General features: G+C 55.9%; 1 protein-coding gene across 2 annotated transcripts; it reads left to right on the top strand.

Annotated features, from left to right (window-relative positions):
• The first annotated feature begins 2267 nt into the window (after positions 1–2267).
• Ackr3 (atypical chemokine receptor 3) lies at positions 2268–13472 on the top strand. 2 transcript variants are annotated; one of them, XM_021247394.2, is made up of 3 exons: positions 2379–2449; positions 5351–5567; positions 11577–13472. In XM_021247394.2, the coding sequence occupies exon 3, from the start codon at positions 11626–11628 to the stop codon at positions 12712–12714; it is 1089 nt and encodes a 362-aa protein (XP_021103053.1). In that variant the 5' UTR covers positions 2379–2449; positions 5351–5567; positions 11577–11625; the 3' UTR covers positions 12715–13472. The 2 variants fall into 2 exon arrangements, with proteins under 2 accessions (XP_004868439.1, XP_021103053.1); XM_004868382.3 differs by lacking the exon at positions 5351–5567 and having other exon boundaries at positions 2268–2449.
• The last annotated feature ends 1468 nt before the right edge of the window (positions 13473–14940 follow it).

Here is a 14940-nt window from a genome sequence, read left to right on the forward strand (position 1 = left end):
CTGTGATCCCGAGGGACACTAGCCAAGAATGGGGTCCTGCTGGGATTGTTAGAGACAGGAAGCTAATACTCTCAAGAGCTGAGCTGCCTGAGGAGACACCGTACACGCCGTTGAGCCCGATCACTTCCGGGTAGGCTCAGGCCTCACGTCTAGGTCCCTTCTCCCGGAAGGGGCACAGGGTCGGACCACTGGGGGACACCGCCCGCCTAGGTGCAGGGGCTCCGGCCCTGCGCACTGGACCATGAGGCTGCCTAGCGCAGTGGGCCTGCAGGGAGGTTTCTAACCCCTCCTCTCATTTCTCCCCAGGACTACTTTCTGGGGAATGGGGAGGCCCAGGGCAGGGCGCCCAGCCCCTCCCCCGGGAGCAGCCCCAGCCCAGGGGTCCAGCAGGGCTGGTGGGGGCCCTCCGCAACGCTGCTGTGTGCCCACCTGTGAGGGGGCGGGCGCGGGGCAGCTGGAGGGTGAGGACCCTCAGATGGAATCGTGAGGCGGGTAGGGTGAAGGCTGGCCCGATGGGGGCTGGGCTGGGGCAGGGGCGGGGGCAGGGGCTGGGGCGGGGCGGGGCGGGGCAGGGTGTGCTGCAGGGCAGGGTTGGGTTAGGGTTAGGGTTAGGGTCACCTGGCAGCCGAGGCAGGGCTGGTGTGAGGCGGCCAGGCCTGGGGCTGCAGGTTGGGTGAGGGCCAGGGCTGGGTGCTGGGTTCTGGGTGCAGGGGGAGCCCGGGTGGAGGGCGGGGGGGGGGGTGCGGGCTGCAGACACCCTAAGTGAAGTGAGATTTTTCTATTTTTAAACTGCTTTGCGGTTTCCCTTCCTCCACACTAGCAACTGCAGCCCGGCACAGATTTCTCTTGGGTGCAGCTTTTCATTAGGGGTAGCGCATCTCTCTTTCGGAGCCGAATCAGGCCCCCGGGGGAGTTCCGACCTTGCGCCCCCGCGGCCCGGTGCGAAGAGCAGGCCTGAGCCCCGGCACAGCCAGCCAGACCCGGGCAGGCTTGGTGCTGAACTCCCCGCACTTCCCAGCTCAGAAGCCCCGTCCCTGGGATAAAAGCACGGGGAGCCTTCGGGTGCTTGGCGACGTGGCCGGGCCTGCGGTGCCTGCGAGCGGCCTCGAGAACCGGGGGCAAGGCCGGCCGCGGACCCCATTGGTGGCCCCGGGAAGCAGGTGTCTTTCATCGCCGCCGCCGTCCCCGCGCGGATTCTGCTCGGGGCCTGGAGAAAACTCCAAAGCTTTTACTAAACAAAATATTTCTTTTGTTAAGGACCGTTCTCCACCAGCCTCGTGAGGCTCTGACCCCGCAGCCTCCCAATTCAGCGCTCCCCTGTCCCCTGTTAGGGTAACCAGAGACCCCAAAAGCTCAGGGCAGGAGAAAGTGTGCACGCCTCCGCAGCCGCTTGGAATATCCTGAAATCCAGGAGGACCAGGCAGCAAAAGGAAAGCCGGCGCTGCACCGCGCTGGGGTCAATACTTGGGGGTGAAAAGTGAGGGAGTGGGTCAGGTTTTACGGCTCATTTTACTAGGGGGAGCCTTAGGGATGGATATGACATTAAGGCTGAGTTTCCTACTGAACAGACCTTTGGCAATGTGCTCCCAGATAAGCGTGTAGACAACAACAACAACAACAACAACAACAATGATAATGATAATAAATAGAGTGTTTGCTAAACGCACCCCGGAGGGTATAATCAAGACACTGATTGGCCCTGACCCTGTCTGGCCTGGCACCGGGCACCGCTTCGAACACCATCTGGATAGATTCTCAAGGGTTTTGTACCTAAGACCTTTGCAAATAAAAGTATTCAGATAAAATCTATTAGCATCTATTATAAAGACGATTTCCCCCATTTCTGAGTTATATGGTGCGGTGCAGATTAATTGCTTGTACCAAAACAGTAACTTCTGCTTTGGAGGAATTAGGAAAGAAGATGCAGGTTTAATAAATCCACACCGACGTTCTGAAGCTCAGGGTAATTTGTCTTGGGAGCAAAGTCTTCCCCAGAGCTAGAGACATTCAAAGGAACTCCTGGTGTTAATGGGATTATTAAAGATATACCTGAGACCAGATAAATATTTGATGATTTTCCAAAGCACTGGGATTTCTTTCAGTTTTTATCCTGCCGACATTTCCCCCATGGGGTCTAGACCTCGTGGTCCTCATTAGACTGCGCAGGACGGGAGACCGCGTTTCCCTGGAGCGCGCCCTGCGCGCGGGGAGGCGGAGGCTGCAGCCGGGGGCGTGCGTGCGCGTGGGCGCGTCCCCGCGGCGTGTGGGGGAAGGGCGTGCAGGGGAGGAGAGATGAGAGGGGGACAAAGCTGCCACCTAGTGGCGACTTCCTGCAGTGTATATAACGCGAGTCTGCAGCTGGGGCGCTCAGTCGCTGCAAACCGCTCTGCGCTCAGGGAGCGAGCTCCCAGCTGGGAAGGCACTGCAGCCGCTCCTCCGCTCGCCCGAGGTAAGCACAGGCGGCCGAAGGGCTCCGGCGCCTGCTCCGACCCCTTCCCATCCAACGCTGGGTTGGCTGCATGGTGCCTTGCCTGTCCTTGCAAAACGCTTCTGCTGACCTGGGGCTTCACTCCTCTCTGCAGAAAGCAAAGGCAAAGTTTTCTTAAGTCACTCGCGGAGTGCGATTTCTACGTGATCTGTTGGATTTTAGAGTCTGGTGTGAGTCCTGCTGTGGGTTCTCGGGCTGTCCAGAAAGTGGGGCAACTGCGAGAACTGCTTGAGCAGACTGTGTTCTGCCCACCCCGCGTGGGCACAGGGGCGACCTCGGCCCTGCCATTTACCTGTGCTGCTTAGGGTATCAGCTGGGAAACTGATAGAACTGACTGTGCATGGCTAATTCCAGAGGCATCTTTAAGTCCAGAAAACTGGTCTGAGACTCTCTGTGAATCCAGTATGTACTTGAAGTCGGCACTTGGGGGATTATCGGAGCCTGTAGCAGGGAAGCTATAAATGTGAATGTTAAATACAAACCCAGCCTTTGGTCCCCTGATTGCATCCTCGAGAGACCAATTTGAGTATTAATTGTTCTCTTAGAAAGTGTTAGGTCCAACTTCAGTCGGTGGGAGGAAAGCACACTCTGGTGTTTTGGAATTTGAGTATACTGAAGTGAACTCTTCAGGTAAAACGAGAACTTTGGTCAGTTTTGTCAGCAGGCAGGAGGAGTCAGAGGGTGGCTGGGACTAACAGTGAGGTCAGGGGTGGGTGGATTCCAGGACTTGGAACTTCCAGGGAGAAGAGAAGCTGTAAAAGTCAGACTGGCTGTCTCTCTCCCTGTCCCTTGTTCCTTTCCTCTCTCCTCCCTCCCTTCCTCTTTCTTTCCCCACTCTCTCTCTCTCTCTCTCTCTCTCTCTCTCTCTCTCTCTCTCTCTCTCTCTCTCTCTCTCTCTCCTTTCATTTGTCCACAACAGGATTAATTAGTTTTCCCGAAGCAGGAGCAAGTCTCCTGCAGTGGTTTACAGCCCTTTGAAGGTAGCTGGGGCCGTGTCATCCTCTGAAACTTCAGTCTGCAGGGCCACAGTGTGACGACTTTCTTCTTTTCCCTGAAAACACAGATGCCGCCTTTGTGTCCCTTTATTTGGTCCAGGAAAATGCGGAGTGCGCCTAGCAAGGCAAGCGGGGCTGCTGGTTTTGTGCCTGGCCTTTCTGTGGGTCTGAATGGAGGCGGCGGGTCTTCCTTCCCTCGGAGTGCTGCTCAGCTCAAGGCAAAGCCTTGCTCCAGGGCCAAGCTGCGCTGGGGGCTCCGGCCTGAGCACTTTGCTCTTTTCCTGGCTGTGCCATAAACACCTGAATGCCCACAGCCCTACCCAGCTCAGCTGCGGCCCCAGGAGCTGCCAGGGAGGAAGGGGAGATGCTGTGTTTTGCTGCCCATCAGACTTTTTTTTGTAGAGGAGCGAGGATTGCAGTCATCATTTTTCAGAAGTTCCAAAAACTTTAAGCACATGCTTAACTGAGCGAGGGCTTTGGAAGCGAGCTTATCCTGTATGAACAGCAAGTCCTTGGAGAGTTGAGAAGGTATTATGATTTCTAATCAGGCCCAGAACAGCCCAAGTATAGGCTTTCTGGATGAAAGAAAAAAAACACACATAAAACCCCTACTTAATTAGAACAGTGGCTTTTTTGTGTGGTGGGTTTGGGCAGGGAGCTCCTGTTTTCAAGTCAACACTGGGGAAGTTGGTGGAAGTTACTCAGACCCGAGGCTCTTGGGCCAGCATTTTGTGAACCTTAAGAGTAGCCCAGGAGAGAGAAAAAGCCCTGGAAGGTTTCAGATCTTTAGATTTTCAGCAGAGATTTTATAGAACATGAATGGAATTTGGGGCCTGAAGGCATTTGTGCTTTTAAATCAGGCAACTGAGATGCGTACTTTTACTCCAAAGAACAGGAATAGTATTAAGGTGGCTTATATGCGTGTAGGTGTAATTTAGAAGGAAACCAAAGACTGTCTCATGACAAGTAGTTTAAAAGTCCACAAAAGGGAAGAATAGTGCCGGTCTCTATTCTAATGAACATAAGCACCCTAAAGAAAGAAAAAGGGACAGGTCAGGACTGGGAGGTGCGTCCCGGATTTTGAATACTTCATGCTTTTCTGCAGGGAATATTTGATGCTTTTCTTACTACTACTGATTTGGAATGGAAAAAAAAAAAGACACCCAAACCAACCATTGCGGCTTGGTTACCAAAGTCACCCGGGGTGGAGTGATTTCACCATGACAAGTCTATAGGTTCGGAAGCTGTGTATGTTCTGTCCCAGATGCTCCTGCGTCTGTCTTAGGTGGCCTTGAACCCTTGTGGGGGAAGGGACAGATAAGGAGCCCTGGGCAGTGTGGGAGATTGCGATTTGAATGAAGGCCGCCTCACCCAGATAGACAGCTTGCGTCTTCTTGTCCCAGACAGCTTCCAGGATTCGCCCCTCAGTTTTGTGGGAGGGGCCTGAGTCTGCAGCGCGCTCATGTAGAAACCACATCGTGTCTCCCTGAGCGAAAATGTGAAGAGCTCTCCTTGCTGGCTGATCTCCTGCCTCACCCCAGTCCTAAGCTGGGTGGGAATGGGCTCTGATTACACTGGGCCGCCCCAGACAGCCGCCTTTGTGACCAGGAGTCCTGGATCCGCTCTGCTGGGCACAGCCTTGCTCCTGCAGGCAGCTGAGCACAATGGGGCGGATCAGGTTTCTGGAGGTGCCTTCAGTTCACCCTGCCAGGCCGTGGGAATGGGTGGCCTGGTTCAGCATCGGGGTGTGCATTCTCCTCTCTCTATGTTCTCATTATGCTTTAAGTTCTCAGATAATTCAAAAGTGTCCCTAACATGCATAAAATAAGCCTATATTGTTTTCCTTTCGCCTGGCACCGGGGCACAGCTTGCTGCTCCGAGGTCACGCTGAGCAGTGGCCCCAGAGAGCCTGCCCAGTATGTCTTTGGGCTCCTCACCACGTTGGCTGGGACCCAAGTAGATCGAATGCAGAACTGATTAAACATCCACAAACAGCAGAAAACTTCACGATGTGCCCTTGTCCCGTCTTGGTGGTCATGAAGGAACCAGAGTGTGGGCTCTGCCAGCCAAGGTCTCCGGAGAAGGTAAAGATGCAGAGGGCTCCGTCCTAGCCACTGGACCCATAACCGCCCTGCCCTGGTTTCCAGGTGTGCAGCAGGGACAGTGACTGCCACGGCAGGCAGCCTGCTCTTGTCTCAGGACAGCGCTGCGTCTCCCTGGGAAGTTCTGCTGTGGGACACAGGAGACAAAGCTGCAGACGCTGGTACAGGACTGGAGGGCCCCCGGCTTCAGAGCTGGTTCCAGCACCCCAGGCCTGGCTGTTATCTTATCTGTGTCCCTGGAGCAGCAGTCAGGTCTCCTCCTGGCCCAGAGCCCCTGGCCAGGCCTTCTGGGTGTCTGCATCACCTCTGTCCTCAGAGTGCCCTCTGCCCCAGAGCCGCAGCCTCATCGATCCCCATGGCTCCCACAGACAGGGCCAGGCTGCCTCCCTGCCCTGCCACACCCAGCCTTCCCTCCAGCTGGGTGGGGATCTCCTCTCAGCCAGACTGGGGGGCTCTCCTGTGAGGGAGCATCCTTCCGGATACCCCTCTGAAGGGGGCCCTGGGCCACCTCGGTGGAAGTCCCTGCCCTGCACCACCTTGGAGGCCCGGCAGGCTGTGGGCCTTTGTGGACCCTGATTCCTAGCCTGGTGACCCCGGTTGGTCACTGTTGCCTTCCCCAGAGCTGGGCCCCCAAACACCAGCTGGGGGGAATCCCTAAGAGTTTCTTCCAGGCATCAGACCCTCCATGGCTGAGTCCCTGGCTTCGATGAACCACAGATTTCATCCAGCAGCTCCTTTGTGCCAGGTCCCTTTGCTGGGCTGGGTTCACGAGGATGAGCAGGAGCCGACTGTCCTGGGGGTACCTGTAACCTCAGCTACTGGGGAGGCTAAGGCAGGAGGATCCTACATTTGAGGGCTGCCTGGGCTACACTGTGAGATGCTATCTCAACGTCAAGTGGAAAGGTGTAGGACGTGGCTCGGTGGCAGAGCACTTGCCTGGCATACTTGAGACCCTAGGTCCAATCCCCAGGACTTCAAAATACATACATAAGTGAGACATAGGCAGTGGGAGGTGCAGGTTGAGTAGCAGCAGAGTGGAGACGGGAGAGGCTACAGAGACCTGCGGAGTGGGGTTCAGGGCACACCTAGGGCCGCAGGTGGCCAAGCGGGAGCATGGGAGCACGTAGCGGGAGCCTCCTCCTCTGAGATGGGAGGCGGCGGCAGTGCTGGTGAATGGGACCTGGACACCCGGCCCGAAGCCTCTCGAAGGAGCGGAACAGGCGGGCACTTGGGGACTGCAGGCCAGGCTGCTGCCCGCGGAGCCTCTGCTCTGGGAGGCTTCGGACCTCAGTGCTGCTCCCCAGGCACTGTAAGCTCAGCCGGACCCTGCGGGTGCAGCTGAATTTCACAGGCAGCTGAGTCCTCAGCCGCTAAAGAGGCTCTGTCTCTGCATGGGAGTCTCAGGAGTGGAGGCACACTCCCAGAGTCCTCTGCGGGACACCAGGGGCCTGGGCACCGTTGGGCCAGGGAGTGGCAGATGAGGCCTTTTCCAGATGAGGGCCACGGGAGGGCTGGACAGTGGCTACGGATACCCCAGGCCATGGCAGCATCGCCTCTTGTCACCGCAGACGTGGATGGAGGGTGAGGTCATTTAAAAAGTGAGTCCTGAGTCGAGCATGGTGGTGCACACCTGTGATCCTGCACTCTGGGAGGCAGAGGCAGGAGGATTTCAAGTTTGAGCCCAACCTGGGCAACTCAGCAATTTAGGGAGACCCTGTCTCAAAATAAACAATTTAAAAAAGAGCTGAGGGTGCAGCTCCGTGTGAAGGCCCCGAGTCCAATCCCCAGCAATGCAACAACAATAACAAGGAAACAAGTGGCTCTGTCAGACAGGACTTGAGGGGCCAGACAGTAAGGGAAGGGGCGAGGGAGACAAACCGGCCTCCACTGAGTTCTGTTCTCAGAAAACAGAGCATGAAGTTTTATTGTTTTGCGGGTCATTCCGCCCTCTTAAAATTTACGTAACTCTTGATGTCAAACTCCAAACACCTCAGGCATTTATGGAGTCAAGACCGCAGCTCTCCCTGTGCACCCTTGTTCTACTCCCCTGCCCACACTGTTGCAGTCAGTTATTGCAGGTCTTTTTCTGTGTCTCATGCATGAGTCTCTGCATAGAAAACTGCACAGAGTTTTGCTTTTTATCCTGTGTCAGTGGGGTTGGATTGTGTGTGTGTCTGCAGTGCTGTTCACATCATAGTGTGTCCTGAATTTCCTTGTTCACAAAAGCGGTTCTCCCCCTCTCCTTACCTCTGTGTAATATTCCAGACAGCGGATATACCCACCGTACTTTATTGAGCCATTCCTCTGTCCATGGGCATTTGTGTTCTTGGCAATTTTTGATCCTCATAAATACTGCTTCAGTAAATACCTTGCATGTATATTTGGACACATGCGAGTTCGAGAGGGGAAATGTGTGGACTTGTAAACTCCCAGAACTAGAAAAATCCTTTATTCTGAGCCTCTTTTGCCTCCTCCCGGAATCCCTTATGCAAAGGCCTTCTACCTTGAGTGGTGTCTTCTCCTCGAGGTACACGATTGTGCACGGGGTTACATCTGACCTCTCCTATGGCTGGGAGCAACAGGGCTAGATGGAGCTGGGGTTGGTCCAGGCAGCGGGTGAGCGATATCCTTGGTGATCGGAAGTGGCCCTGTCATCCAGCCTAGGGCGCTGTCTGTACACCTGGAGGGGAGCGCGGGGCAGATGTGGGGAGCGGCGGCTGTCAGAGAGCCCAGACCTGGGTGGATCCCCTGGTTACCCAGTCACACTTTTGTTTCTGCCAGGAACTCAGATGCATCCAAGCAGTGGGTTGGGGACAGTCTTTGCTCCAGTGCTGGACTGGGAGCCGGAGTGGCCTTAGGTGACAGAAGCCCCTGGTGCCCACAGCCATAGGACAGGGCACCTCCCGAGCTGAGCCAGGACGGGCGGTCCAGTAGCGCTCTCCTTTCTGGAAAGAGCCCTCGTTCCTCTCCACAGTGTGGTGCGTGAAAAGTACCCAGATAACCACAGGCTGGGCCGCGTGCAGTGTCCTTGGTTTTTTGCTTTCCTGAGCTCCCCACAGGGTGGAGGTCAGGGCACCGCTGAGTCTGCTTTCTCTTGAGCATCTGGTCCGCCTCTGCCTGTGGATGCCATCCTCGGGGTGCAGGGAGTGATCCACGCAGGCCTGGGAAGGGGGCGAAGGCCAGGGTGTGGCTGCTGGCCTCATCCACTGACTGGTGCATGGGGTCAGTGACCACACAGGGCCTCCTGGCTCTGGCCTTCCTGCAGCTGTGGGCAGGAGCAGCTGCACCCCTGCCGGGCATTTCCCAGGGTGCCTCCCATGGGAGAGAAGGACGTGGGGACCAGTGGCTGTCTGCTTGTGACTCTGGGGACAGGAGTCAGGAAATTAAACGTTCTTTGTCCAGAGCACAGAGACAGAGGCCCAGGGACCGAGTCAGGGTCCCCAAGCCCTCCCTGCTGCCCACTTTGGCCCGGCAGCCTGCGTGGTGTAAGATTCAGGGTTGGTTCTGTGGAGACAGTGGAGGACCTAGCAGGTGCTCTGTCACCGTGAGAGGCAGTGTCCACTCACTCTGTACCCCTGCATGGGGTCGTCCTTCCTACACACGGAGACATAGTGGGTCTGGGGTTTCCCAGGTGTGGCGAGTGTGGTGGGCAGGATTTGAACCCAAGTCCAGGCTGTTGAAGAATCAGTTCTGGCTTTTGGGCCCAGGACCTATGGCCACCTCTGTCCCTATCACAGACCTCGGCTGCTGGGCTGAGGGGCAGTGACTTGACTCCCATTTGAGTTCCTCTGCTGTCCAGTGGGTTAAGTTTCCATGGGTCATGAGCAGAAAGTGCTCTGTACACTGAGCTGCGTCCCACACAGCAGGATCCACGGAGCAGGGCAGAGGCCAAGGCAGAGTACCCGATGCGGGGTGCAGAGCAGTGCCAGGCTGCTTGGTGACCAAGGAGGTGGCAGTGGCAACTTCCAGGCAGCCTGGGCCGTCAGGGAAGCTGAGTGCTGGAAGGCGTCCCCGGCAGCCTGTCAGACCTGTGTCCTTCAGAGCCCTCAGAGCTGTGTGTTAGGCCGGGTCAGCGTCTGCTGCTTGGAGCTTGCTTCCTCCCCACACTCCAGCCTGCCGCTCCCTGGTGCCCTCCTGGGCTGCTGGGTGAGGTGGCACAGGTCTCGGCCGTGTGTTTGGAGTCCTCTGGCCGGGTGACTGCGCAGGGCCAGGCTTCCTGGCTCCGTGGTCAGCAGCCCCACCACTGAGGGCTTTCCAAGCCCGAGGGGAGGTGGCACCATGGAGGGCTGGGGCTTTCCTCAGCCCCAGCAGACACCAAAGCCAGTAGGGCACAGGAGGGCCCCTCGGCCTGGCCTGCCCCGAGGGAGATTCTGTCCGAGTTGTCCCAGAGGAGAAACCGACCCGGCTCCCAGTCCTGTGAGCCCCAAGAGCCTCACCTCTGCTGGGATGCTTGTTACTCAGCCATTGTGCAATGTGGCAGATTCCTGGGAGGCTGTGCCTTTTTGCCGAAGGGGAAAACTGATCATTTCCGGCTGGAGAATGCCCAGCATTCTCTGGGCTTGGCAGGTGAAGTTTCACTGAGTGTCTACTGTCTGCCGGCAGATTCTGTGTTGTGCCCTTTGTTCTGAGGCAAGTCTGAGAGGTACTGCTGTCCCGGGCAGCAGACCCCGAGCGTTAACTAGTTAGTCTCAAGTTAAACACTAACGAGTAGAGGAGCCAGGATTCTGACCTGAGAATGTCTGAGCTTGCGACTGCTGTTTTTCCTGCTGTGGCTTCTCCCACTGTTGGCATGGCTGTCGGGCTCTGACCCAGGGGCCTCCAAAGCGTTCTGTAAGAAGAAGCTGGTGTCTGCTTTTGGGGACCTCGGCTATTAAGCTGGACTCTGCATCAGCTGTCACTGTGACGTGAGAGGTGGAGGACCACCAGCTAACTGGATCCCCGACAATGGCTGTCACAGTCGTGCAGGGGGCTCTGGCCAGGGGTGGCAGCTGACACAGGACTGCAGGGACTTCAGGGCCATCTAGTGGACTAGGGACAGTGGGAGACAGGTCCTGGCAACTCCTGAGTGTCTGTGGAGAAGTTGCCCCCCTGTCCCATGGCACCTGCAACTGAACCCTGGCTGGATGTGAATTGGTGAGAGCCGAGTGTGTGGGCCTCATGTCAGGTCTGCAGAGAAGAGAGTCGGCAGACGTGTGAGCCCTCCGGAAATGCAGCAGGTGGTGGTTTCTTCTGTGCTTTGGGTCTTGGCACTCATTATTCTTGAGCAAATAAAGGAACGGAAGACTAGGTGAGCACCTGGAGCTTGAGGCAGCTGGCTGGTTAGCTTCAGCAGAAAATCACATTCAAATCCCAAGTCTGCAGGTTTGGGGTGCAGTCGGGCAGAAGGGCCTTCCACACTCGATGGCCCTATTTTGAGGGGCCTCGTGACCACAAGCTGAGGTCAGCAGAAGACTCAGCTCTGCGAGTGAATCCCGTGGAAAGGTAGAAGGTGCAGAGTCATATTTTAAATGCAGATTTGAAGAAGGGCTGAGATGCTCTGGTTAAGGCACTGCAGCAGGACACTGGTGCACGCATGTACTAGGCGTAGACCTGCCCTCATGCTGGGGAAGTTGTGAAATGACCCCCTGGGCCCTGCTGAGAACCGGCAGCCCAGCAGCCTTGCTCCAGCCCAGGCTGCGCTGTCTGACGTTTCTTTGGCTTGAGTGCTGTGTTGATTTCACACCCAGGGCACAGCCGGGCTGTCGATGTGTTGAGAACACAGCCATGAAAAGATGCAGAAAACAAACACCGCTTCTCTCGGTGGCCAGCACCAAGTGGATTAGGCTCTGGGTGGGTTTAATTTTGTACCACACAGTTCTGTTTGGCCTGTTTTCTCACCCCTTTCTTTGTGAAGACACCACAGAGCTAAAGCGAAACAGCTGAGCCCTGGCAGGGCCTTGGAGGAGCATTCTGGCTGGAACTTTTTCTGATGAAGTGCCTTTTCTCTTCCAGCTTTCCTGTGTGGTTTTGCTGTAGGTCGCTCAGCCGCCCCTTCCAGACCATGGATCTGCATCTCTTTGACGACTCGGAGCCAGGGAACTACTCGGACATCAGCTGGCCGTGCAACAGCAGCGACTGCATCATGGTGGACACGCTGCAGTGCCCCGTCATGCCCAACAAGAGCATGCTGCTCTACACGCTCTCTTTCCTCTACATCTTCATCTTCGTCGTCGGCATGATCGCCAACTCCGTGGTGGTCTGGGCGAACATCCAGGCCAAGACCACAGGCTACGACGCGCACTGCTACCTCTTGAACCTGGCCATCGCGGACCTGTGGGTGGTCATCACCATCCCGGTCTGGGTGGTCAGCCTCGTGCAGCACAACCAGTGGCCCATGGGCGAGCTCACGTGCAAGGTCGCGCACCTTATCTTCTCCATCAACCTCTTCGGCAGCATCTTCTTCCTCACGTGCATGAGCGTGGACCGCTACCTCTCCATCACCTACTTCACCAACACCCCGAGCTGCAAGAAGAAGATGCTGCGGCGCATCGTCTGCATCCTGGTGTGGCTGCTGGCCTTCTGCGTGTCCCTGCCCGACACCTACTACCTGAAGACCGTCACGTCTGCTTCCAACAACGAGACTTACTGCCGGTCCTTCTACCCCGAGCACAGCATCAAGGAATGGCTCATTGGCATGGAGCTGGTCTCTGTCATCCTGGGCTTTGCCGTTCCATTCTCCATCATCGCTGTCTTCTACTTCCTGCTCGCCAGAGCCATCTCGGCGTCCGGCGACCAGGAGAAGCACAGCAGCCGGAAGATCATCTTCTCCTACGTGCTGGTCTTCCTCGTGTGCTGGCTGCCCTACCACATTGTGGTGCTGCTGGACATCTTCTCCATCTTACACTACATCCCCTTCACCTGCCAGCTGGAGAACGCGCTCTTCACGGCCCTGCACATCACACAGTGCCTGTCGCTGGTGCACTGCTGCGTCAACCCCGTGCTCTACAGCTTCATCAACCGCAACTACAGGTATGAGCTGATGAAGGCCTTCATTTTCAAGTACTCGGCCAAGACTGGCCTCACCAAGCTCATCGACGCCTCCCGAGTGTCAGAGACGGAGTACTCCGCATTGGAGCAAAGCACCAAGTGAGCTGCCCTGCAGAGGCTTGGGGACGTGTGTGCTTGTTGTGACTGGGGCATCGGGCTGCCTGGTTTCTTGAGGAGAGCAAAGTTGCTTTGGGTTTGATGCTTGAGTGACGCAGAGAGAAGAGGCATGACATTGCGTATCCTCTCTCGCCAACGCAGCTGTCGCCCGGCTGAGCGCTTTGACAGTTTTGCAGTGAGCGGGAAACAAACAGCGCTGTGCTGTGCATGAAGCCAGCTTCAAGACGGGCTCAGCTGGGCCTCTGTACAGCAGAGCCGTCTGCGTCCTGTTGGGTTTTATATAGTGACTTGTATTTAAGTTTTCAGACTTTATTTTCTCACTATTGGTGTACCTTATAAGTGTATTTGAAAAGTTAAAATATATTTTAAATATTGTATGGGAGGTTATAATGCTGACATATCCAGATCGCTGTAGTTTTAGGGTTAGTTTGACTTCAGTCTTGACTAAGGGTGACAACATTTATTGTTAGCAGATCTGAAAAGATATATAAATATATATATAAGTACATGCCAGTGTTGGTGCGAATGTTCTATTTACAGTAGTTTAATATCTGTGTGGTGCTTTGCACCAACACAGGATGTGGAAGGAAAACTGCCCACAGTGCAGTTTGTAACATTAATAGTATTCTAAAGTTACCTTTAAACAAGACTGTTCCAGACTGCAAATCTGTGCCCAAGACAAATAGAGAGTTCTCTCAATTTGTAAGTTATTTTTTTTAATAAAGATTGTTTTGTTTCCTAAAACGGTGTCCGTCCTGTTTTGAAAGCGTGCTTGGCAGGCATGGTGGTAACAGGCAGATACACGGGCATGCGCAGGCTGGGGATGGATCCCTGTGCAGAAAAGCATGACGAGAAAGAGAATCCCAAGGGCTCAGCGAGGACAGAACCGTGGGAGCGGGAACGGTGGCTCCTTTGTTTCACACGGAGAGGTCCAGGCGCTGATGTGTCTGGGGACAGCGATGGAGCCAGGTACAGGTGCGGCAGCGTGGCCGTCCGGGGGAGTCTGCGTCACCCCAGCGATTCCAGGAGCCCGCACGGCAGCCTTGGAAGCCGAGGGCCTGTGGTTTGCCGGCTCTCCCTCTCTTTCTCCAGGACTTCTGAGGCAACTCTTCCTGTGCAGACTTCTCAATTAGGCACTTAGAGTGGTTACCACTTGTCCTGTCCCAAGGCCTCCAGTGGATGCCTGGAGCCTTGGGAAGAACTGACCCTTAGGCACAATTTGTCCTGTGTAGAGGTATTAGTTTATAAACTAGGCCCAGTGAGAAATCAGTGATAGCTAATACTGCAGAACACATGATATTATTTAAAATTTATGAACTATTTCTAGAATTGTCCAGGTAGTATTTTCAGACTGGGTAACCGAAGACACAGAAAATGAAGCTGTGGACACAAGAGGCCACTAGAACCCTCTCCAGGCCATACAGTGACAGCTGGCCCCTGCGTGGGCTCTGAGGCTTCGGGTGGTCCAAGGTCAGACAGAAACATGCCCCCCGACAGTCCCCACAAGTAGGGCAACTTTCCAGGCCCCAGTGTGCAGCAGATGCATCTTCCTGTTCCGAGGGCCCTGTGCAGTCAGTGTGGGTCCCCTCATCCCCTGGGCTTCTGGGTGAGTTGCCCACAGTGCAGGGGTGAGGGGTCCGTGGTGGTCGTCTGTCCACGCTGACGCTGCGATGTCTGCTGCCTGCTGGTCCTCACCCAGGCCTCCCAAGTCAGCGTGTTCATGCGGCTCCTTCTGCCCTCCCTGGGCATGGGACTGTGGGTGCCGGCTCCAGCCCTTTCTGCTTTCACACCACTGTCGCCATGGTGGGCCCTCAGCTGTTTCCTCCCACACTGGGGTGCAGACGGTGCAGGGGAGCATGAACACTGCACAGAATCTAGGGTCCCCAGCCCGAATCCTTTGGGGGGCTTTTCCAGTCTCCTCACAGGCTCAGGGCACAGAGTCTCCACTGCCCCAGCCCCCTGAGGCACCTCTGGAGTCTGCTGTCTCTGGGCGGAGCCTCTTGTCCTCACACCTCAGATGTCCTAGCAACCAAGAGCTCTCTGCTGCTTCCAGAATCCCCTTCCTCGTCCGCCTGGAGTGTCAGACCTGCTGACTGGCCCCTGGTGATCTGCAGCCCGAGCCTTTCCTCTGATTTTGGCTGAAGTGTCCTGTCCTGGAGCAACGGGGGGAACAGAGGCCCAAGCCGGGGCTGCAGAATACGCAGCAGGGAGA

Source organism: Heterocephalus glaber, unplaced genomic scaffold, assembly GCF_053883595.1.
Source record: "Heterocephalus glaber isolate CG9 unplaced genomic scaffold, H.glaber_assembly_v1.0 deba00001004, whole genome shotgun sequence".
Classification (NCBI taxonomy): Eukaryota; Metazoa; Chordata; class Mammalia; order Rodentia; family Bathyergidae; genus Heterocephalus; species Heterocephalus glaber.

Excerpts from the sequence above, each read along its gene's own strand:
- Ackr3 (XM_004868382.3), top strand. The coding sequence starts at position 11,626 with ATGGATCTGCATCTCTTTGACGACTCGGAGCCAGGGAACTACTCGGAC.